This window comes from Alnus glutinosa, chromosome 10, assembly GCF_958979055.1.
Source record: "Alnus glutinosa chromosome 10, dhAlnGlut1.1, whole genome shotgun sequence".
NCBI classification, from domain to species: Eukaryota; Viridiplantae; Streptophyta; class Magnoliopsida; order Fagales; family Betulaceae; genus Alnus; species Alnus glutinosa.
Window position 1 is genome coordinate 27,811,891 of NC_084895.1, and position 26,302 is coordinate 27,838,192.

General features: G+C 36.8%; 2 protein-coding genes across 2 annotated transcripts; one reads left to right on the forward strand and one right to left on the reverse strand.

The window, feature by feature from the left end:
- Nucleotides 1–1,119: 1,119 nt before the first annotated feature.
- On the reverse strand, nucleotides 1,120–5,558 carry LOC133880528 (ATP synthase subunit O, mitochondrial). Its single transcript, XM_062319478.1, has 6 exons — nucleotides 5,307–5,558; nucleotides 3,981–4,031; nucleotides 2,952–3,195; nucleotides 2,490–2,602; nucleotides 1,544–1,630; nucleotides 1,120–1,446 (listed from the first exon to the last, which is right to left on the reverse strand). Exons 1-6 carry the CDS (start codon nucleotides 5,412–5,414, stop codon nucleotides 1,318–1,320), a joined length of 732 nt encoding a protein of 243 aa, XP_062175462.1. The 5' UTR covers nucleotides 5,415–5,558; the 3' UTR covers nucleotides 1,120–1,317.
- Nucleotides 5,559–20,593: 15,035 nt separating this feature from the next.
- On the forward strand, nucleotides 20,594–25,484 carry LOC133880444 (serine carboxypeptidase-like 40). The gene is made up of 7 exons (XM_062319394.1): nucleotides 20,594–21,029; nucleotides 21,446–21,553; nucleotides 21,675–21,952; nucleotides 22,270–22,548; nucleotides 23,725–23,933; nucleotides 24,995–25,100; nucleotides 25,228–25,484. Exons 1-7 carry the CDS (start codon nucleotides 20,648–20,650, stop codon nucleotides 25,390–25,392), a joined length of 1,527 nt encoding a protein of 508 aa, XP_062175378.1. The 5' UTR covers nucleotides 20,594–20,647; the 3' UTR covers nucleotides 25,393–25,484.
- Nucleotides 25,485–26,302: the final 818 nt, after the last annotated feature.

Here is a 26,302-nt window from a genome sequence, read left to right on the forward strand (position 1 = left end):
TTCTGTTAAATCCTAATGGAGAGGTGTCAAAATTTCTAAAATACCCATATTTTTTACGAAAAAGAAATTGCAATGATTTAGGCGGAGGTCAAGATTTAAAAAAATAAAAAAATTAAAAAAAACTCATTCCTGGTCTTTATTTTATTATTATTTATTTTTTTGTTAAAAAAAAGATATTTTAAAATTTTTAATAGGATTTAATGAAAAATCCTAACGGAGACGTCAGAATAAATTGAAAAAAAATTGAAAGATGGATAAATAAATTGACATTTTTTAAAAATTTAAGGGTATAATTGCAAAAATAATGAAAGATCCGGAGTGGCAGGTGGAGTTTTCTTTTTCTTTTTTTTTTTTAAAAAAAAAATATTTTAGGAAATTTTCTAAATGCAATTTTTGGGCCTATGTTGCAATTTAAAACTCCATAACCTCTTGTCAATTTTCAGGGGAAAAGGGGGCCATAGTGGAAATAAGAAAAGCTGGTAAAGATTTCATGGGCTGACTTAACAGCGGAGGAGTTCACTAAAGGTGAGGGGACCCAAATCCATTTGTCCGGGGAGGGAGTTTGGGCTAGGTCTATTTTTTTATATTTGTTGGGCAGAAAAGGGATGAAAAAGGTTAGATAGGTTGCCTAAATCCTAATTGTTGAGGTTGGGAAGGTCAGACAAAGGAGGGGTTGGGGATAGCCTTGAAGTTGAGGGATTCAAGGAGAATTCCATATATTGAGGTTATGCCATATTGCCATTTTGAGATTGCCCAACAAGCACCTTTCTTCACAATAGGGCGAATTTTGTCTCTTCCAAATTTTTCTTTTTTATTAAAATGAAAATTACTATCTTTCTCATAAAAACTAAATCCCATGTGGATGTACTTTGCAATATTCCTATTTACATATTTTGACATAATCTACCCTACATTCTGTAATTACCATGTATTCAGCATGCTGAGAAGTAGACTTTCAAGCTACTCAACTAGCTTGAATACTATGTTCTGCAGGGTTTTATTCGTTTATTTATCCTGAAGAAAAGCAGCAGGGTTCATTGTAGGAGACATTTAAAACCATCAAACCGATATACAACTTACTCTAAAAAAATGCCTGTCATTAAAAACTTGAACAGCATGTGAAAAGAACTTGGATGTTAGTATGACATTAAGTGAAAATACTCATCCATACAAAAGAAAAGAATTCCACCATCGATTGCTCTGATGATAAGTGTGAAGACATAAGTAGCTTCTTATTCGAGTTTACAAGCATCAAAATCAAACAGGAAAAAACCTTTGCCTTCTTTAAGCATCTGCAGGAATTGATGCTAACACCTTTTACAGGGCGCCAATGTTTATCGGCTCCCTCAAGAACCTTTCCATCTGACGTGCCCTGGTCTTGATGGACATATCAAAGACCTTTAGCTCAAATTCAACCACCAGCCCACCAAGTATAGCGGGATCAATCTGACATATTCATGAAAAATAATTATTTATGCTTCAATTGCGAAAAAAACCGTACATGAAAATAAGTAAGAAAAATCATCAATGATATGCTACATACCTTTTGTTCAAGCTTAACCTTCTTTCCCTTTCCAATTATTTCTTGAAGTGTTTCTTTCAGTTCTTTCTCCTCTTCTGGTGGAAGGGGCTGGTAGAAAAATAACAACAATTAGTATACATAGAATACACAATTCCTGTAACAAAAAGCTACATATGACTAGACCAATATAAGTTCTCCGCAACCCATGTGTATCAGATGACTAGTAAAGCAGATTTGCACTAACACCAACTGAACTGTCTGGATTTGCTCTAACGCCTACTAACTGATACTTAATATGTTAATTTGCATTCAACTTTTATGGGCCATATGGATGAACAAACACTTTTTATTGGCTTTTTGGGTTGAAAATTCTATCAAAGGGATTTTGGGTTTTTACCATATCATCCCTTTCCCCCTAACCCGTCTGTTCCTGCTTATTTCCTATATCCTCCCATATTCTATGATCAATAAATTCATTTTCCAAAACCTAAAAATGGCAATGAGTTAAACAGGACTATATACAATGTCATATAAAACAGGATATGACTATGCAAGACTTCAGGAAACGTAGGAACCATTCAAATCTCCAAATAGGAATCATCATTGCAACCAACAAATATAGGTTTTTCCACACCAAGCAGTGGACATGAACTCACATAGCCTAAAAACAGGGGAAAATGTAACTGCCCTTTATCTAATACACTAAAATCTCATGCATTTAAGTATGTAACATGGCCTTCTGAGAGACAATATTCATGGAGTTAAAATGAACACAGTTATGTTACAATGCCAGCCCCAAAAACAACATAATACAAGTGCATTATGATAAAATTCACATAGACTTTCCTTTTCTTTTAGTGAGGGAGAATGAAGGGGCTAAGTACCTGATTGTAATTATGTCAGTCAACAAACAGTTTTTATATGCACTTAGCAATAGAAATTTTACTATCCAAAGAGAGGAACTCACAATGACAGTCGTCACAACAGCTTTCACTTCTCCCTTATGAGCCATCGTCAAGTCCACAAATCTCTTAGCGATGCTGTCTATATGTCTCAGCCTCCCATTCTCAGCCAACAAAACTACAAAAAATTATAGAGGATTACACTAAATACAGCATTTGTATCCAAATAAACTAAACAAAAAAAATAAACCTGAGCAGAAATGAATCAATCATTACATAATGAACACACACACACACACACACACAAACCCACCCCACCCCTCCAATGGTCAGAGACAGCATACATCATAGCATGTCTACTACGCAGCAATGAATCAATCATGCACCTCTAATGGTTAGAGATAGAGCATACATCGTAGCATGTTCAAGTCAGATTCTTGCAAGAATATGCATTTAAATTATGAATCAGCATAATGCATAGAACCAGTATAATCTAGAGTTCAATCATAAAGTACAACTCTTCGTACCCAAGAAATTCTTTGTCAGATCAGAAAATTTAGCTTCAGCAGAGATTTCCTGGAGGGCCTTCACTCTTGTATCTGCTGGGACTGAGAGGTCCTTTGTGAACTGAGCAAAGGTGGGACTTCTCTTAGAAGCCTCTACAAGGTCAAGAAGCTCAGACTCAACCTTGTCCAGAGCATTTCCTTTTACTGCCGCTAGGTACAGTGCAGATGCATAGTTACCAGATCCCCCGAACAAAGCTAGAGGCACCTGTAATTTCATAGAGAAGCAACAAAGCAAGATAAAACAAGATCCATGTGATGGGATCTAAAGCGCGAAATACGAAAACAATAAACAGATCATAATAAAGAGTAAACAGACTTTCATTGTGTGCTACATGTGTGAAGTTACATCTATGTAAGATATGTCGAGTATTGAAAGCTTAATTTTTATTATTATTATTATTTTTTTTAACCAAACAATAATGGTAGGCTACCTAATGGGGTAGCCTTGACCCTCCCCAATCGCTACAAGGGCCGGTGGTTAGACCTTACATTTGCTTCTGAATGCATAAGTTTATAGCTAAATTAATACTTCAAAAATTCAATTTAACATAGGCCAAGAGAAACAAGAAAAACCTGAAAAATTGGTCAGTATAACGTGCTAGCTATCATTCCCCAAATCAGAATATATGGTTGAGCTTCAATATTAATAAACATGTGAATAATCCAGCTTTCAACTGCAATGCTTTCATCATATAACCATGTTCCACTTAAATCAACTTAAATGTTTGATGCAGGACAAATTTGTAAGACTGTTACATATATCTCCCAAACAACTAGAGTAAAGCACACAATGAGGAAATATAGAGCAACAATTTAGCATAAATTGTTGCTCCTACATTAGGTCCTTCAAAACAATTCTTTTCTTCAAAGTCTACCATATGGTATGAAACAAGATAACACACACTTGCATATATGTATGATAAGACAATATTTGCTTAGAATATTGGAGAGTACCCCAGAACCATATTGAAGGCTAACAAGTTCAATTACCTTAATTTTCTCTTCCTTTTGCCCAGTGGTAGTGGCATAATTCCTTGAGAACTGCAAGCAAGAATGGTCACCAATTAGACGGCACATAAACACAATGAACAATTAAGAAAACAAATGCATAGACTTGATTAACTAGAACTTGTAATTTAATTTAATCAAGCAAAGCACTCTTTGAAAACCTCAGAACAGAAAATGCTTTAACGTTTATACATATTAACACCTGCAGACTGATTTATCCATAGATACTTCCTAACAATATCAAAGAGAAATAAAACCTTTAGCACATACAATTAAAGTCTACAAAATGAGCCGTCAATGAATGATTAACATTTCATATGAATTTAGGAGTAGAAATAGCATTAATAAAAGAATAAAGCTTCTTGATCTTGCTGATTTTGAAAAGGCAACAAAGATTAAATATATCACTAATTCTCATCATGCAGTGGTAATGCAAGTTGACATGTTTTCAAAAACACTAATTGACACATTTTGCACAGAAAATGCCAAGAAGTCGACTTAATAAATCAGAATATGTTAGAGGATAGAAGAATCACAAATTTCTTTGCTAAGGACCTAAGGGTTTTTTTTTTTTTTTTTTGATGAATAACTTAGCACCCATTTCTAAAACAATTATTTGGTTGGTCAATAAATATCCCATCGTTCGGAACAGGAAACATCAACCACTTTCTCAGAAACCAAACAGAGAGTAAACCCACACCGCATTGCAAACTCTTGACATAAGACAGTCACTAATCTAACCTTAAACAGCATCGGAAACAAACACATCAAATAAAAACCCAAAAAGAAAATAATTAATAAATGAAACAACCAGCTTGTCTTTTGATGAACCATTAATCCTTTAATCAATGACAAATTTCCCATCTTTCGGAACCAGAAACATAAAAAACCAAAATACCCATATAACATTTCTCTTATCTTTCCCTCCACTTTCTCGGCAATCAAACAGAGTAAACCGAAACCGCACTACAAAAACTCGAAAGAGTCACTAATCTAACCCCAAATTCGCAATGGAAACAAACACATCAAACGAAACCCAAAAAAACACTCAATAAACCAACAAAAAAAAAAAAACAGCAAATGTTTCGTAGAGCGGCTACCCTTCATTTCACTATTCAAATATCCCTAAAAACAAGAAACAATCAGACCCTTCATTTCTCTAATTACTTCTAAATTTTCCTCCGATTTCTCGGCAACCAAACAGAGGCGCAACCAAGTCAACCTAATCCGATTGAGTCGGAACAAAGCAGATCAGACACAGAGAAAACAACGAACAAAACGATACCGTTAAGGGTTTTGGATTATTACCTCAGAGTTGGTGAGAGTAAGCGCGGATCTGTGGGCAGAGAGGGGATCGGAGCGGAGAGCCTTGGTGAGGAGAGGCAGGCCCGATCTGATGCGCCCAGCCAATGCCATTTCCCTTCGAAACCCTAATTTCTCTGATTCTTCTTCTTCTTCTTCTTCTTCTTCTTCTTCTTCTTCTTGTCCTAAGAGACCGAGAGAGAGATTTTTGCAAAGGAAGTGTGGCTTTGCGGGTGCTAATATGGCTGTCCTCGCACGCGGGATACAAGTAAAGAAGTTCGACTTATTATACTCATTTTCCAAATAATCCAAACAATTTTTTTTAAGAGAAGATTACCCTGTTGGTCAATATTATCCTAAATTACATATCGCTCTATTTAGTATCAAAATTATTTTAAAAAATTTTATGGTCGATCTAATTTATAAATCGTTCTCTTGAATTAAATTCTGTTAAAAACTTTGACAAATTTTGTTAGGCGTCATGCCAACATTAATAAGATGGCGATACGTCAATCTTAATAAAAATAAATAAAAATATTATTAAATATATAAAATTTTTAAATTTTTTTTTTTAAAAAAATGATAATTGTACCACTGGTCCCTGTGGTATGCCAGAATTATTTTTCACTCCCTATGGTTCAAAAAGTTCATGAGAGGTCCTTGTAGTAAGTAATAATTACAAATCGATCCCTGGAGTCAAATTCCGTTAAATTTTTTGACAGATTATGTTAAATGTCACGTCAGCGCCACGTCAAACTAATAAGATGGCGACACGTGTCCATCTGAATATAAAAATATAAATATATTAAAAAATAAATAAATAAACTTATTTTTAAAAAAAAACAAAAAAACAAAAAAAAACAAAAATGGGGAGGGGTGGTGCGCAGCCACCCCTGGACCTTCGTTGGGCGACCGGGGGTGGCGTGCAGCCACCCCCAGTGGCCTGGGGTGGCCAGGCCACCTCTTCCATTTTTATTTATTTATTTTATTATAATTAGGATTAAATACATTTTTGGTACTTGTGGTTTGAGGTTTTGAAACTCTTCCAGTTTCCAATATCAACCTCTTCTAGAATTGAATGCATGACCTATGTGAAGAGTGTATCCTACTCGGTGCTGGTGAATGGTCAACCTTTTAGAAAGATTCTCCCAACCCATGGGTTGAGACAAAGTGATCCTTTGTCACCCTATCTTTTCTTGATCGTGGCAGAGGGGTTGAGTGCTTTGTTGTCAAAGGCGGAGTATGAAAAAAACACTTACTGGGGTGCCTATTGCTGTTGGTGGTTATCGGTTGAGCCACCTATTTTTTGCGGATGACTCTCTCCTTTTTTGTAGGGTGAACACAATGGAATGGTCCAATCTCACCCAGTTTTAGCAGACTTACGAGCGAGCCTCAGGGCAGCAACTGAACACGGCCAAAACATCCATCTTCTTAAGCCGGAATACACATTCAGACTTTCGGGAATACCTTAACAACTTGGCAGGGGTGACAGTTACATAAGGTTTTGATAAGTATCTTGATCTTCCTGCGATGGTGGGTCGATCTAAGAAGCAAACCTTTGCCAGTATCTGCGGGAGGGTTAAGGCGAAGCTAGATGGGTGGAAGGAAAAATTCATTTCCCAAGCAGGGAAGGAAATTTTGATAAAAGCTGTTGTTCAAGCGCTGCCTACTTATTGTATGAGTGTTTTCAGGCTGCCTCAGACCTTGTGTAAGTCCCTAAACTCATTGATGAGCAGATTTTGGTGGGGGCATAAGACTAATCAAGGGCGAGTTCATTGGATGAGTTGGAAGATATTAGGTGCACCACAAAACAAGGGTGGCATGGGGTTCCATGATTTGGAGGTGTTCAATTTGGCTTTGTTTGCAAAGCAAGGGTGGAGATTGCTGTCCAATCCGGATTCCCTTGTGGCTCGTATCATGAAAGAGAAGTATCATCCGCGAGTGGATTTTCTGGATGCAAAGTTGGGGAGTCGTCCTTCTTTTGTGTGGCGTAGCATCCTTAAGGCCAAGTCCATACTGCAGAATGGAATGGGTTGGAGGGTGGGAAATGGGGAAGATATAAAGATTTGGAAGGATGTTTGGTTGAACCCTCCTAAGAGCCGTTTACTACTGCCCAACAACACAAATTGGCACCCTGAGTCAAGAGCTAGCAGCCTTATTGATCACAATTCAGGTTGGTGGAACTTAGACCTTATTCATAGACTTTTTTATCATGGGGAGGCAGCTAATATTGGGGGTGTTGTGATTAGCCCTTTACTGAAGAAAGGCAAAATTATTTGGAGGGGTTCACCTTCGGGTATTTTCACTGTGAGAAGTGCATATCACATGGAGATGAGGAGAAGAGCCCAAGAACAAGGTGAAAGTTCAAGTGCTGATGGTAATGAACAATTATGGCAGTTCATTTGGAGTCTGCCAACTACCCCAGTGCTTCGAAATTTTTGCTGGAAATTGTGCCATGACTTACTACCTACCAAGCTCAACTTGTTCTCCCGAAAAGTGGTAGCTGATCCAATTTGTCCTATATGCAATGGAGAACTAGAAACAATTTATCATTGTCTCTGGAGCTGTCCAATGGCCGTAGGAGTTTGGCAAGAAAGGAGTAGAAAGCTTCAGAAGATGGCTTGTGGGGATACAGATGGTAGGGGTTTGTTGTTGTTTTTCCAGGACAAATTAGAGGCTGAGGAGTTGATAGAAGCTTTGACCATACTCAGGATGATTTGGCTTACAAGGAACACTTTTATTTTCGAGGGCAAACTTACTCCTCCATCTCAAGTTATGGCTGCTGTGTATCTATCGATGGAAGGCTTTGTTGATAAAATAACCTTCCCGAGAGGGGAGGGTTCCGACCGAGCGGGAGGTGTCGGGTACATCGCTACCGGTGACTCCTCCTTCCTGGAATGGTTAGGCCCCGACCAGTGCAGTCCGAGCAGGGGGTGTCGGGTGCCCCATTAACCGACAAGGGGTAATAATGACGATACTGATAAATGAGAGCGGTTAGGTGATTGAATCCCCGAAGATCAGGGATCTCCTGGAGTCTCATGCTTCGCCATTAAAGAGCCCACCTGCCCATCGCTGTCAAGAGTGTACTTAGGACCTGTTCACGCACAGGGAGTCACTGTTCCCTAAAAACCGAGATATTCCTACCTAACCTTGAGGGAAGCTGCCTATAAATAGCAAAATCCAGGTATTAAGTTTTTTTGGGTTTTTTTTTTTAAGGACACAAGTTCTGAACTCTCTCTCTCTCTCTCTCTCTCTCTCTCTCTCTCTCTCTCTCTCTCTCTCTCTCTCTCTCTCTCTCTCTCTCTCTCTCTCTCTCTCTCTCTCTCTCTCTCTCTCTCTCTCTCAATATACTTCATCTAATTTGGGCGTCAGAGGAGGACCGCTGGGGGAAGCCCATTGTGTGTCCTTTGTTTTTGCAGGTCAGTCGGTCGAGTCCACCAGTAGCAGCTCCTACTTCATAAACCGGAATTAGCATCAACAGGCTTCTCCCAAGCTATGAAGATTGAAGATAAAACAGTTAAAGCATTGGTAGGACCCCCTCCCTTATGGACCAAACCTCCTTTTGGTGCTTGGAAAATTAACTGGGATGCTGCTATTTCAAAGGAGATGGACAGAATGGGAGTTGGGGTGGTAATTAGGGATGTAGCAGGTCTGGTGATGGCAGCTTGGACGAAGGTTATTCTTTACATCACCGACCCTGCTGCAGCTGAAGCACTAGCTGTGTGGGAAGCTGTAGTTCTTGCTCGAGAGGTGGGGGGCAGTCGAATTTTGCTGGAGGGAGATTCGTCAGTTATAGTCTCAACTCTTGGTACGAGAGAGTCTAGCCTCCGAGTTTATGGCCAATTCTGGATGACATCAAAAGCCAGTTCTCTTTCTTCTTGTCGGTGGAGGTCAAACACGTTCGTAGAAATGCAAATCGGGTGGCACATGTACCGGCTAAATATGCTCTTTCACAATTGTTAAACAACACATGGATAGTTGAGTGTCCTTCTATTATCCCAAATGTTGTTGAAGCATATTATGAATGTATAACCTAATTGAATTTCAATAATATTCACTGATATTCAAAAAAAAAAAAAAAAAAAAAAAACTTTATTTTTTGGTACCTCAGTTTCATTTTTTTCACAAATAGTATCTGAGTTTTGGGAAAAGATGAAATTCGTATATCCGTTTATTTTTCTATCCAATATTTAATGGTCTGTCACGTGTTAACCAATGAGGGTTGACACGTGACACAATGTAAAAAAAATTTAAAAAAATATTAAAAACTTTTAAAAAAATTAAAAAAAGAAAAAGAAAAAAAGGGTGGCTATGGCCTTTAGAGAACAAATTGAAAAAAAAAAATATAGGAAAATGGGTTTTGGCCTTTGGGGGTGGCCGAACCACCCGTAAGGGCTACGGGGGTGGTTCGGCTACCCCCAATGGCCAAAACCCATTTTCATTTTTTTTTTTTTTTCAATTCGTTATCTAAAAGCCATAGGGGTAGCCGAACCACCCCCATAGGCAACGGGAGTGGTTTGCCCCCCCTTCCCAATGGCCAAAACCTCTTTTATATATATATATATATATATATATATATATATATATATAAAAGAGGGTTTTGGCCATTGGGGGTGGCCGAACCACCCCATGGCCAAAACCCATTTTCCTATTTTTTTTTTTTTTTTTTCAATTTTTTCTCTAAAAGCCATAGGGGTGGCCGAACCACCCCTGAACCAGCCACCCCAGGCCGGCCAAGGGGGTGGCTGAGCCACCCCTCTTTTCTTTCCCTTTTTTTTTTTTTTTTTTTTTTTAATTTTTTTTACTTTTAAAGTTTTATTAATTTTTATTTTTTAATTAATTTTTAAAGTTTTTTATTCTTATTTTATTTTTATATTGTGCCACGTGTCAACCCTCGTTAGTTGACACGTGGCAAATTGTTAAATATTGGACAGAAAAAATAAACGGAGGTACCAATTTCCTCTTTTCCCAAAACCCAGGTATCATCTGTGAAGAAAAATAAAATTGAGGTACTAAAAAATAAAGTTTTCAAACCACAGGAACCAAAAAAGTTATTTAACCCTTATAATTAACCCGTAAATAGAGAATATTTAAATATCAACCAAATATAGAATATATGGAAAATATAATATATTTTCTATATATTCTAAAATCCCTCCTCAAAATCAAGGTGGAAGGTTCTGGAAGCTTGAGTTTCAAAATAGAAAACGGATTTAAATGCAGTCGAAGTCAGTGGTTGGATCAAAGTGGTGTCGGCGAGAAAGGTTGAAAGTGACAGTCGGAGAACATTGACTATCTATTAAAAGAATCACGTGAGGGGCCAAGCCGCAACTAACAATGATGGTCGAAGAACGAAAACTAGTCGTTAAAAACCAGTGAAGGGCCAAACCACATTGTGTCAAGATTCGCCAATGAATTGAACCGCAAATCACAACAAAATAGGGCCGAATATGAACTCCAAAGCTCTGTCACGTATAAAAGCAACCACAACAAGCGTTTGGTGTACTGTTTAAAAAAAAAAAAAAAAAAAAAAAAAAAAAAAAAAAAAAAAAAAAAAAAAAAAGGCTCCAAGAAAACAAGGCCAACTTGGGCCAAAACCCAAAAGAGCTTTTTTTAGTTTTTTCTTGTTCTTTTTTTCCCGATCTTGGATCTGGCGTGATGCAGTGTACTGAAGGAAGAGTAGACCGGCTACAATTTGGTGCGACGCGCGCACCAAAAGAAGGATACACCTTAGAGCAAAGATTCGATGTGACGCAGCACACTCAAACAACCATTCACCCATAGGGAGTAATCTGATGTAATGTAGGCACATGTACAGCCTCATTTAGTGATCTAGTGTGACACGGTGCAGGTGTGGGCAGCTATCCAGTATGAAGCGGAGCAGCGTAAGGAACCTGTATGGCACGTGGATCCCATGCGCAGAGGAGGCTGACGGCGAGTGGAGGCGGACCCGATCTGCAGGTGGCATGTGTGGGCGCGCCCGATGGATTTCTGGATGAGTTTCTACCCATAACTACCGGTATACGCCTAAATAGGTGGTTTTGAACTGAAGTTGGTTGAAAGAGGCAGCGCATGTGGTGCGTGAAGTTGATAGCAACAACTAGTGGCGGTGCATGTGGCAGCGGATGAACTCCAACATTCCGTCACATGCAAAAACAACATCAATGAAGCGTTTGGTGTACTGTTGTCATAGTGAAAAACACCAAAAAGAAAAGAAACGGTCAAAGAGAATCTGCACGGACGGGTTCAAACTCCTTTTTAATAGGTGATGCCCAACACGTGAAATATTTAATTGAAATGTGAGGTAAATGACAGATTCAAAGTTCGAACTCAGGACTTTTGGCTCTGATACCATATCGAGATTTATGTAGAAATCTAAAATACGAGAAAAATAGCGAAAGTAAGGAATTACAGGTGGTTCGATGTTAGACACCTACATCCACCACTACAACTTAGCCCAAAAGGCTATGTACATTGTGTTCCTTAACTTATTTGTCTACAATACAAAGGTCCCTATTTAAATGTTTTAGAGTAAAAACAAGTATGGTACAATCCCAATAGTTGATTACAATTATCCTGTAAATAGAGAATGCTTCAATATCAATCAAATATACAATATATTAAAAAAAAAAAAAAAACATTTGAGAAGCACATGCTATTTAAAAAACATGTGCTACTCACATGCTAAGAAGCATGTGTCACTTTATTAGATTGGTTTATAGCTAATTTCTATCCAGGCGATCCCCCTTCTATTTATAGCAGCTAGGACGTTGCTTTAGCTCTACATTTTTCTTTTAAGAGGCCAAGTGGGCATTTGATTTTTATCCCAGCTTTTCAAGTAAGTTTCTTAGAGCATTTTTAGTACCTTCAACAAATTTTAATAGCCAAAATAGTTAAAAACTATTTTTCTCTATTTTAGTCATCTACTTTTTAAAAAAACACCTAGCAGCCTCACAATTTAGTTATCCACAATCATTTTTCCAATCAAATAATCCTTTTCGAAAGAGAAGTTGTATGTGATACGTGAGAGAGAGAAAAAAAAGGGAAGAGATAATAGTTTTTAATTGTTTTGGTGATTGAACAATGCTCACTATTGTTGATGAATACTGTTCACTAATCAATTTTTTTTTTACCAAATTGGAGAGGCTGCTAAGATTTATTTTAGTCCATTTCAGTAGCATACCCAGAATAGCCAAAAAAACTATTTTGGTGAGCCTACTAAGAATGCTATTACGAAAAAAGCATTACGTAATGTAAAGCTTCAATGGCCAGGTGGCCTTTTAACTTTTCCAATAGACACTCACGATAAACCTAAAAATCCTTAATCCTTAGAGCCAAAATTATTTTATTTACTTAGGCCTCGTTTGATTCGCAGAATAAACAACTGGAATGGAATGACTATTATAGTCATTCCTTTGTTTGGTAAGAGTCTATTCCTGGAATAACTATTTTCTCACGAAGATGAATACTTATTCCTCTCATTTTTTTAAAGGAATAGACTAGATTTTCGAGAAAAACCACTCATTATTTTCTATTTTCTCTCATTTTTTTTTTTTAAAAAAAAAAAAAAAACCAAACCCCCATTCACATAGTGGCTAGTCGACCACATATGGAGTTAGGGGTGGTCGCACCACCCCTGGAGCATTTAAGGGTGGCACAGGCACCCCCGATGACGCTGCCACCCCCAGGCCACCCACCCCAATGGGAGGTCGGCCACCCACTACTTTTAAGTTTTATTTTTTATTTTTAAAAAATAATGTGGGTTTTTTTTTTAGTAATTTTAATTGGATTCCAATTAAAGTATATGAGTTGTTACCAAACTAAAGATCAGTAAAAATAACCATTCATCTCTCTTTTATTTCCGATAATAACTAATTCATATCTCAATGGAATACTCATTTCGTAAACCAAACAAGGCCTTAAGTGTGATGTCATTGTAGCCTTTAATTTTTTTTTTTTTTTTTTTGAAAGAAAACTTTTATAGCCCAAACAACAAGAAATTACACACCAGAAAAATAAAAAAAAAAAATAAAAAAAAAAACAAAAAAAAAAACTGGTCCAAACAATACAAAGGGCAAGAGAGAAACAAAAGCTCACAAAGCCCTACAAACATGACAAAGCAAAACAACAACTGCTGAACACCAAAAACAACACAAGGAAACAAACACATGAAAACAGTAGCAAAACTAGCAGACTAAGGAAAAATCTTGTGAAGATTCCACAAAGCCGCAAGCTGCAAATTCATGGAAGTCTTCTTATAAGGACCTTTAGCCATGATACGGGCCAGAATCTCCCACTTTATCTTGGCTATAATCATCTCTTCCGAACACAAAGCATTCCTATGTAGGATATCATTTATGTGCTTCCACAGATTATAGACCGTAGCACCAAGGCTCAAGATACACAATCTACATTTTATGCAGTTCTGTCTTAGCTCAAGCACACACCAATTTGCAACATCCTCCCAAGATTTCTTCGTATTTGAAACCAAACAAAGGCTAAGGATTTCCTTCCAAATTCGGTAACTGGTAACTGAAACTACAATCAAAGAAGAGATATAATGTTCCCTTGATTCCATTATACTACGACAGAAAGGACTTAGGCAATCCCCCATATATCCCTAACCACACATTCTGTTTTTTGTAATCATAGCATCCCTGAAAACAAGCCATATCAGAAAAGCATGCTTAGGTATCGCCATTGAATGCCACACAACCTTCCACCAGTTTACTCGAGCCTCCTTCTTTCTAATTGCATCCCAAGTTTCAGAACAAACATACTTTCCATTTTTAGAATTCCAAACAGGCAAGTCATAGTCACCAATAACCACTTCTGGAAGTTTACTTTGCAACTCAACTAGTTTGTCTGATCTTGCACCAGGCCAGTACCAATCTCCATTACGAATAATGGTAGACAATTTTGCACTAACTGAACTTCCAGCATAATAGACAACACGATGCCCATAGTTATCTAAAAGACAACCATTCGGGTGCCAAACATCCAACCAAAGAAAAAATTTAACTATTAGTCCCATCTTATTAATAAATATAATTTATTAATTGTTAAATTTCCTATTTATTTTCTTGATCTTTACACATACTCCAAAGTGTTCATTACGTGGCAGTAAAAATTATCATTGAATTAAATAACAAATAAAAATACTTGTAGTATCTAATGGTGAATTTTATTATCAACGTTTGAGAATGAATACTTAAAAGTGAGCACTTAAAAATATACATAGCATTTCTCCTTTATACGAGTAATGCTAGAAGCCTTTTTTTTTTGTTAGTTGAGCCCAAATATTATTAATCAAATTAAGCACAACGCTCAACAAAAGTAACATCAACAATACATTGGGAATATCCTTAAGAACTACTTGTTCCTTACTAAAAGAAGTGCTTCCTTTGCGAGACTATGTGTAGCCCAATTAGCAAGACATCTGGTATGAGTGACCTTTCACCGAAGGAGGCAACTTAAGACCAATCGGGTCTCCTCAATCAGATGGCCATATTTTACTTAAGTTTCTATCTTCTTTCTGCAGAGCTTGCACCATTTGAAGAGTGTCACCATCCAGCACAACCGGTAGGTGGCCCAACTCTGTACAAAAAGTAGTTGTTCTCAATGCTACTATGGCTTCTGCAATCCTGGGATCAATTATATAACTCTTTGGTGCATACAAGGTAACCGAAACCTTACCCTGGCAATCTCGAATTATGACTCTAATACCAATATTCCTTGTACGACGATCTGCAGCTGCATCCCAATTGACCTTGACAAAACTTGACAAGGGAGCTAGCCATTGAAGGTTCGTATTATGATCCACTTCTACCCTTGTCTTTAGACAGGAATTCGCATTACGAAAAAACTCAAGGAATTTTGAAGCATTACTTATGAGTAGGGAAAGGTGGTAAGAGTTCCTCCATGGACCACCACATTACGACGTAGCCACAATCTCTGTGCCACAGTCACCACAAATGCCACTTCATTATTATCCAATTCCTGGAGTAGGGTCTCTACAATGGCCACAAATTCCTTGTGCTCTATACTTCTTTTTTGAATCTTCCTCCCACACATGCTCCAGACATCCTTAGCAGCCCGACTACCCCACATAATATGTCCAGTAATCTCAGCCCAACAACCCCACTTATTTCTTGATGTGCCAGTGGTGAGACGTCAAGAATTTCGTGACATGTCACCATTGGCACGTCAAGAAACCCCCTTTTCCTTTTTTCTTTCCTTTTCACTCCTTTTTCTTCCTCCTCCCGCTCACAGGTCCTTTTCTCTCCCATTTTTCAAACCGCCTCCGCCAACCGGTTATAAATCGGCAACCGGCAATCGGTTCTATATATATATATATATTTCCGGCCATTTTGTTGTTAGTGTCCATTGTCCAACGCCGATCGCCGATCAAACAACAAAAATTCAGATCTAAGACCTAGAACAACAAATCAAGGCACAAATATTCAGATCTAAGACCTAGAGTAACAAATCAAGGCTTAGAATAACAAATCAAGGCACAAAGATTCAGATCTAAGAAGCAATAAACGAAAAAATGCTCGAGGAGCTCAGATCTCATGGAAGACGGTGTTGATGGGGCTCATGGCGACCTAGTTTGTGGCCACTGGCCGCATCGTCAAACGCTATGTATCGGACCATCGGTGAAGGTGACGTAGGATGGCTTCATTCTGTCACCTTGGTCATTGGCAATGATCTCATCAATGATCGTGTTGCAGAGAGAGAGTTGAGAGCAGACTGAGAGAATGAGAGTCGAGAGAGAGGAGACCCAGGGGACTAGGGGAGATACGGCACTTTGGGAGTGAGAGAGTTAGAGATGTTTAGGTTTAAAAGTTAAAACCCTATACAACCAAAACGACGTCGTTTTGGTGTTAGCACCGAAACATCGTTGTTTTATATAGAAAAAAAATATTAAAAATAATATAAAAATAATAATAAAGGTAGTTACCGCTAACCGCCTTTGTAAAAACCACTAACCGCCCTACAGGGGCGGTTATCGGTTAGTGATTTTTAAAGCTGTTTTAACGGTTTTGCGGTTATATGGCTAGCGGTTATAGGCGGTTAGCGGTTAGCGGATGGTTATTAGAAAACGGTTATTTCACCCCTACTCTCGGCGGTCGGCCACCCTCCACCGGGCCATCCTTCACCAACGCTCTGTTTGTACTCTCTCTCTATCTCTCTCTCTCTCTCTCTGTGCATTTTTATGGGATTTGTCTGGGCTAGATTAAGCTTTTGAGATTGTGGGTATACCTCCAGAGATTGCTTGATTTTCTTTCTGTTTTTTCTACTTTTACTGAACAATATGGGTACCATTGGTTTGCTTTTTTTTTTTTTGGATGTAATTTTGGGTGTGTCGATTCAAAGATCTTAATTAGTGCTAATAAGATCATAATTTAGTAAATCAAAATTCAGTTTAAGAGGACTATATAAGGTAAGCCATTGGGGAATTTTTATCCATATAATTTGGAGATACAGCACACAAGTACTTAAGAGTGTGAAATATTAGCTTAAATGATGGGTTGGGGGATTCCATAACAAGGGTGGACAATAGGTCCTTGGACTTATGAAGATGATAAATTGCTTAGTCAATACGTCAAGTTGCATGGGGAGGGAAGATGGAGCTCTGTGCATGGCAGACAGATGAATACAAAATTTCTCATTTTTATTGTTCCCATTAATTTATATGTTGGTCTCTGTGTCAGTTCATAGTTTACTTTAGGCTTCAAGATGTTAATATTCTGGATATTATTGGGATATATAGACAAGGTATTTAATTTCTATTATATGTTTTCACTTATCATTGTATTGCTAGCTTTAGAATATTTTAATGGTTCTGTTGAGTTTCATTAGTTATTTTTACTTGGTGATTACATTTCTTAGTCTTCTGTTGATGATTCTATATATCCTTTCCGAAATTCGTGATTGCATTATAAACTATGGTATTGGTAGCACAATCTGGCCTACTGCCAGCCTGGTCTGTAATATGACAACTATGCACACACGCAAAAGTATATATTGTATCAATTACTTTTTAAACATGATCAACTTTTTCCTTTTTGGGGCTAAAACATAATCAGTTTCAGATTTATATAAATTGTTCTTGTTCAATGCTTCAATTTAGTGCACTAGTCAGCTTGTTTCGTGAACTTCAAGTCTCCAAGTGGACCTGGTCTTTTGTTCAAACACATAAAATTGACCATTTAGTTCCCTGAATGGTTATTTAGTTCATGTAGGAGAATAAAGTTTTGTTTGTTTAGAGAGTAATCTTAATTAGATGAACTAGTCTACTTAATTGATATATAGTTAGCTTTTACCATGTTTGGTGTTGGTTAGGTATATGAACTAGTCTACTTGACTTCTAGGTTATTAGCTAGTCCTAATTATAAATGAACTATTGATAATTAGTTTTTAATTTTTTTTTTTTTTTTTTATATATATTTTTTAAAATAAAACATGATTTTTTGACACCTTTATTCTTAACGTTTTTTTTTTTAGATGAACCAAAATTTTATAGAACAAGCACAACCACAATTACACGCCAGAAAAAAAAACTGGCCCACGTTCACAAACAGGACTCACATGGGAGCGAACAATAGACCCCAACCAAAAAACTCCTACTGCAACAAACAAGCAGTATACTTCAAACAACTACTCAACTGAGACTATCCAGATTACAACAATGAATGAAGATTCCACCTATACACCAACTCTAAACAAGAAGATAAACTTTTAAACCTTCCTTTAGCTAGAATTCTGGTTCGAACATCCCAGAAAATCTGGATCAAATTGGCTTCTTCTGAACTCGGTATATTTCTATGCTGGAGATCATTTTGATGCTTCCAGAGATGATACATCGCCGAGCCAAAACACAAACGTCCTAAACAAGCCTGCAAGCTCTTACCATGGAATTTAGAGATGCCCCAATCCACAACATCATCCCAACAGCAAGGGGGATCAGCAAAACCACGAGCCTTCATAGCAGCCCTCCAATCCTGCGGCTGAAGCTGCAACTAAAAAAAATATGATCTCTGCACTCAATACAACCATAACAAAAAAGACAGTTCAGATTACCACTAAACCCCCAACAAGCCAGATTCTGTTTTGTAGTGAGAGCATCCCTAAATACAAGCCAGCAAAGGAAAGAGTGTTTAGGAATAGCTAAAGAGAACCAAACCAATCTCCACCAATCAACTTCCGGAAGCTTATTCCTAAGATTATCCCAAGTGGCAGCACATGAGTATTTACCATTACTAGACTTCCAAAGGGGTAAATCAGAAACCCCAAATGTAATTTCAGGGAGCCGGCTCTGGATGGCAACTAAGTCATCTGATCTAACCCCTTGCCAAAACCAGTCCTTATTTTTTATAATAGAAGAAAGTCTAGCATCCTTAGAAAGCCCAGAATCATATAGCACACGATAACCATAGCTCTCCAACAAATAACCTGCAGGGTGCCAATGATCATGCCAGAGAAAAATTCTACTCCCATCCCCCACCTGAAATCGGATAAAAGTCTTGGCAACCTCCCTTATCTTGAGAAGCTTCTTCCAACTCCAAGAGCAAGATTGTGGAACTGGAACCTGCCAAAGACTTCTACCTCTAAGCCAATTCAAATTAATCCATGCCACCCACAAAGATCCAGCCTTAGTAAACAAACTCCAAATATGATTTAACATAGAGGCTAGGTCCAATCAGCAACTCTTTTAAGCCCTAACCCTCCCTCATTCTTAGGATAACAAAGATTACCCCAAGAGACTTTGACCTTTGCCTTTACATCACTGCCAGACCAAAGGAACCTATTAAATTTTTGCTCCAAAAGCTGTATCACCTTCTTAGGCAAAACAAAGATTCGGGCCCAAAACATTTGCAGACTAACCAAAACAGAGGAAAGAAGTTGTAATCTTCCTGCAAAAGACAGCTTCCTTACTAACCAAGAATCAATTCTAGAGGAGATTTTTGAGATAAGGCAATCACAATTCTCAGCAGAGAGCCGTTTGGTGATGAGAGGAACGCCAAGATACCTCACAGGGAGAACACCTTCCGGCATGTGCAGCAAATGAAGAATAGACTGCTTCACAATAGGAGGAACACCAGCTATGAAGACCGAGCTTTTGGAAGGATTAGCTCTTAACCCTGAAATGTCTTCAAATTCAGCAAGCACTTTGAGGATGCACTGCACAGAATATGAATTAGCCCCAGAGAAGATCAGAAGATCATCCGCAAAGCAAATGTGAGTAAGTTTTAACAAACTACACCTAGGACGATAGCTAAAAAGAGAGTTGGAACTAGCATTTCCTAACAAGAGAGAAAGGCCCTCCATAGCTAGAGTACAAAAAGGTAAGGGGAAAGAGGGTCCCCTTGCCTTAGACCTTTTTTTCCTTTAAAGTAACCAACCAACGTCCCATTAAGGGAAATAGAGAAGCTAGGGCTAGTTATATATTCCCGGATCCAACCAATGTATCTAGAAGGAGCTCCAAAAACTTGTAGGCAATGCAAAATATACTCCCAGCTCAAGGAATCATAAGCTTTCATTAAATCAACCTTTAGAGTACAACGAGCTTTCCCCTTTTCCTTGTGATAATCAGTCACAATCTCTTGTGCCAACAAAATGTTTTCAGCTATACCTCGACCAGGAATGAAAGCACCTTGGTTAGAGCTAATAACTTCCTCCAACCCCGGGATCATCCTATTAGCCAAAATTTTAGTAATATATTTGTAAATGATATTACAACAAGAGATGGGACGATAATCCCCCATAGTAGATGGATTCTTCTTCTTGGGGACTTTATTCTTAACGTTTGGATACACGTCACCAACTTACGTGCACTTTTTTGTAGTGTTCTCCCACTTAACCCATCATTGAGTTTGTGATTGATCATTATTGAATTTTGATCAAATTGTAATTTTAAAAGCCACCACATTATTGGAGGAACACAACAGAAATTACTTGTGAAATTACTTGTAAAATTACTAATTAAGCCGAGGCGGATAGAATTTTCTGTTTGTCCTTTGTGCTATGTTACATATTAAAAGACACATATATGGCAGAACATGAATAGTTACATAAAAAAGCGCAACAATATTCCTAACCCTTCATGGTTGTTTAAACGTAAGCTGTTATTAAAAAAACATTGTTCTACTTAATAGACAAACAACTCCTCCTCCGCCATCCATGCATGGTTATTGAAACGTACGCCGTTAAAACTACTTTCAACAGCCATCTATATAAACAAACAAACAAACAATCAATCACCGTACCGCTGTCCTTGTATTCTTTGTGTCTCTCTTTCGTTTTACATTCTGTAGAGAGAAAGAAGACACAAATTAAGCACAATGGAAAGTAAGCCTTTTTGTTTGGTTCTTTTGTCATTTCTTGTTCTTTCCTGCTTTGTGGCTCAAACTCATGGGAGGAGGAAAGAACAAGGTGTTCTCCATTTGGGCAAGTCCACATCCAAGCCATATTTTGGCGTCCACAACAGTCTTCTGGAGGCTATTGAACCTGAAGATGTCATTGTAACCAATGCTCTTATTCCTCAGGAGGGCTCAAAGGAGAAAGATAGGATCGACAGATTTCCTGGACACCCCCCTGTGAACTTCTCTCAGTATGGTGGCTATGTCACGGTGAATCAATCAGCGGGTCGTGCCATTTTTTATTACTTTGCCGAAGCTCAGCAGTTTAAGGATACATCCCCTCTTCTTCTTTGGATCAGTGGAGGTATTCATATATATATACTAGATCTTGACAAAAATACAAAATAATGGCATTTTTTCTTTCATTTCTTTCATCTCTCTTTCCCTTAGTATTTATTTGAAAGAATTGAATAATGTTAGGGACATTTTTTTTATCCTCTTTTTATTTTAATAAGAAAACAAAAACAATAACAATATGAAATTTTTGAAATAGTATGAAAACTTAACTACTCATTTTATTTTAATTGTTTACCAATAATAACAATAAACTTGTCTTGGAGTTGGGGATTATACATTTATTAGCTTCTTGTATTTTTAGCATTAAAGGCACTCACGTACGACTTATTAAATTGAAATAAACATCTATATTAAGTGCCACCTAGCTAGTTAATTGTATGTTCTAGTTCGACGATTAACCTAGCTTGCTTAATATATGTACAGGCCCAACTTGTTCATCTTTGGGTTTTGGAGCAATGCAAGAGTTGGGCCCATTTCGTGTGCGGAGCGATGGCAAAACACTTTACACAAACGAATTTTCTTGGAATCATGGTAAATTTAATTAACTAATAACATTTTTCGTTATTTCTTTAAATTTTTCGTAAAACATGGAGAGTTTAGATATATATGTTTTAAAAAAATATATTCTATTTTTTTGAAATTTTCTCTTCAGCTGCAAACGTTTTGTTCCTTGAGACACCTGCTGGGGTAGGATTTTCATACTCAAATACAACATCAGATTATGATGATAAAATGGGAGATAAAGCCGCTACAACAGATAGTTATGTGTTTTTGGTGAATTGGCTTGAGAGATTTCCTGAGTACAAGAACCGAGCCTTTTATATTTCTGGAGAAAGTTATGCTGGATATTATGTTCCTCTGCTTGCAAATACTATCCTCCGCAATAACAAGAAGGCTAACAAAACCATTATCAACCTCAAAGGGATCATTGTACGTCTCTTTCTCTCTCTCTTAGACAAATAATTGGAATGTTAGGTTCTATGGCAAATGATTAGAAATCGCTAGCAATCCGAAATGTGAGAGAGTCATTATGATCAGGGCTCATCTGCTTAAGCAGAAATTGCTAGCAATTCGGACAATAAAATTGTTAATTAAATGAAAGTGGATGTTTCCACGTACCAGAAGGATAAACGGCTTTGTAATTATTATTATTTTTTCTAAAATTATATACATTAATTAATTACTAATGTATTTATAATTATATTTCACATAGATTGCATCATATTGAATTTGTGTATATTATGCAGATTGGAAATCCAACAATTAATTTTGAAGCTGAAAGAGCAGGAAGCTTTGAATTCTGTTCGACCCATGCTCTCGCTTCGGATCGAGATGTGGCTGGAATACTAAAATACTGTAATTTCTCCTTACCCAGAGAAAATTTCAGCGATGCGTGCCAAGAAGTCTGGCATGCAGCTCTAGCTGATGCATCTGGAATTGAGAACCTAAATATTTTGTTTTCTTATCAACCATCTATTGATTGCGCCATGCATGTCAACCTCACAGTGCCACCCAAGAAAGTTTCTGTAAGTGATAATTTTTCTTTTAAAGTAATAAAGTTTATGTTTTATGGTTCACCTTAAAAGAATTAAAACAAGTTTGAGTTTGAAATATGTTGTATTGCTTGAATTCATGCATTCATTGTACACACGGTATATGTAGGAATTACAAGAGAAGAATGATGTCAAGCCATTAGTAGTAACAGAGTAGATTGGTTAAGAGAATTTAGGCCTTCAAATTTAATTTATATGAGAAATTTATACCTTTTGATAGACAAACACAAAGGTTTGAAGAGAACTTCCTCAAGCATACTTCTTTATTAATAATTCTCCCTTGAAATAGATGATCAATACTAACTGGTTACAAAACATAATTACTAATCCAAATAAGACTCTTAAACCATTTAAGTGACTAGGACTCTAATTATACTAAAAATAATCGGAATCAAACTCCTTATTAGAGGTCTAATCCTTACTGGGCGGGGGCGTAGCCACTTGAGGCTTTTAGCCCCCCCCCCCCACCCCCCAAGCGGCCAAGCCCCAAGGTTTTCCAAAAAAAAATTCTAAAAAAAAAAAAATTAAAATTGTACCCCTAATTTTGTTATTTTTTTTAGTTTTGTCCCCACATTTTTTTTTTTCAATTTGGCCCCCCCAAATTTCAAATGCTGGCTCCGCCCCTGCTTACTGGACTCTAACACGACTCTTGCTAGAACAAATAATTATGATTACATCAAAAAATATCTCTGTACAATTGTTACTTTAGTTTAAATTACAATCTTTCATCCATTATTGCTTTTAAGGACAACAACAAACTGAGATAACCAGGTCAAGTAGTTTGTACTGTCCAGCTTAATCGATACCTACTGAACAATATTTGAAAAACTACAGTTATGTTTGGTACGCAGAATGACTATTCCATTAGAAAAATAAATATATATATTTATTGAAAATAGTAAAATGTCAACTTCTCATAGACAATAAGAATAGTTATTCCAAGTGTTAGATTACAGATGAACTACAAATCATGCGAAGGAAGAGCACCCAAGCTATCCTTATCATAGAGTTGGCCGGTTTATGTGGTGCATGTAATAAGAATGTCTTTTTAGCAATATATGTGGAGTGAATTTTACTCATTTATATCATTAAATAACGATTATGCTATAGACAAATCAAAATAAAATGATGTATTATTTTTTGGTGTAGATATTGAACCCTGATCCGTGTGAAACTAATTATGTGGCGGCTTATATGAATCGACGGGATGTTCAAGAAGCACTTCATGCCAATGTAACTAAAAATGTTCCAGGTAAATGGGATGAATGCAGCTCGAGAGGATACTCAGATTTCGAGGGAAGCATTCCTTCCGTTATAAAGGAACTCATGGCTAATGGGCTTCGAGTTTGGATTTATAGGTAAAGAAAATAGTATTTCCATTATTGTTATTGACATCAACATAACCCATATACTATAATTGTTGGTGTTAATTGATGGTGGCATAATAATAGTTATATATGGACCAAATATTTGAATAGTGAGTCAAATTATTTGCAATAGAAGAACCCAAATGGATCCAGAATCCATATACTAGAATATTCTAGATGAGCATCATCTCAACTTTGTTAAAGTGTTAATTAAATGGTTAAATTTAGGGTTAAATATCTTATTGGTACCTGAGTTTTAGGCTTTTTTAAATTTAGTACCTAAGTTTTCATTTGTTTCATAGATGGTACATGAGTTAGGGGTAAAAAACTCGTTTGGTACCTCTGTTACATTTTTCCTCCAAATATTAACGGTTTGTCACGTGTCAACCGTTGAGGTTGATACGTGGCCACCCCCATGGTGGTCAAGGGAGCCACCCCTCTTCTCTTTTTTTTTAAATGGTATTTTTTTTATTATTTTTATATAATTTTTTAAAGATTTTATTTTTAAATCGTTAATTTTTTTTTATATAGTGCCACTTGTGAACCTTAGCGGTTGACACGTGGTAGGCCGTTAATATTTGGACGAAAAATGTAACAGAGGTACCAAACGGGTTTTTACCCCTAACTCAGGTACCACCTATGAAACAAATGAAAACTCAGGTATTAAATTTAAAAAAGGTTAAAACTCAGGTACCAATAGGGTATTTAACCCTTAAATTTATCACTTTATATTATAAGCTTAACCCTTTGAGATAAGTGGTGATTTAATATACTTATGTACCTCATACAGACTCAATGATTTTTGAATTTTTAACCTTTGTTCCAATGGAGATCCTTTAGCCAAAGAGTCATTGATGATATAGCTGACTTCACCTCATGTTTTGGCAATTATTTTGATTATAAACAAGTTTAATTAATATATATATATATATATATGTAAAATAAGAGTTTTGGATTATAACTTAACATCATGATCCCTATCTGCAATATATGATAATCATATATATTATTCAAATCTTAAAACTAGTCTTTGTTGGGATATCAATTTGTAGTGGTGACACCGACTCGATTATTTCGGTTACTTCAACAAAGTTCACCCTACAACGTATGAAGCTTCATGTGAAGACTGCATGGCGTGCTTGGTTCGACAAAGGAGAAGTAACTTAATTCTCTTTTGTCTATTAATTTCTTTCTCTTCTAATTTTCTCAGCTTGGGAAACTAAATTCTCTTTGACCATGCATACAAAAGAAATTAACATATTGTTTTTGTTCATTTCTGACACAGGTTGGAGGCTTTACAGAAGTATATGAGGGGGGCCTAACATTCGCAACAGTGAGAGCGTCAGGACATTTAGTTCCGACTTACCAACCTGCTAGAGCACTTACTTTGATCAAGAACTTCCTTGATGACACTCCTCTTCCTGACCTTAAGAGATCATTAAATAACTGATTCTTTTAATCTATTTGTTCGGCATTTCTTTAGCTAGCCTGTTCAAGGTTCAGCTAAGTTATTATTTTCAATTACCAAGATTTATAAAAAGAAGTTTTATATATCAAGTTTCTGTTTAGATGAAAAACCATTTTCTTCTCTCAAGATCACAAATCATTTTACCTTTTTAATAATTCGGGCCTCTATATATAACATAATTACAGGGTGTATATATATATATATAAACTAATATCGGCAAATAAATTGACCAAAGCATCTACGATAATTACCATTACATACTTCTATAATCATTACATGAGGTTCATTAGTTGATAAAGTCAGAATCATATCTTAATACATGTCCACATGATCACATAGTAAATAAATTAATTCATTACATACAGGCATCACCATGCAAAAAGGCACCAAATGCCATCCACTGTCTATATAGCCATATATATATATACTAAATCCACCAAGCAGAAATTATATATACATAATAATTACCATAGAAATTCCTGTCCAATCTCTAACTTTGTGCCCTGGCCTCCGTAAAAAATTGTTTTACAAGTGAAAACAATAAGTTCGCGACTTAACAAGTAAAAGTCACGTACGTGGAAGTAGCATATTAAATGAGCCCTTGTTAGAAAAAAAAAATGTTCTATACAATAATTTCCATAAAAGACGTAGGCAATTTGTAAAAAAAATACTCATGTTAGTTGTAATACACCGATTACTATCCTATGGAGCTAATTAAGGTTATTTTAATTTCGAGGTAAGGAGGATTTATGAAATTTTAAGAAATAATAATTTTTATGGGATAAGTTGGACTTTTGACCTTTTAAGGAGCAATAACATTTTAAAGGGATGGGTGTTGCAGTCACCAGAGAGGAGGCAAGGAAAACTATTTTTTCTATGAATCCAAACAAAG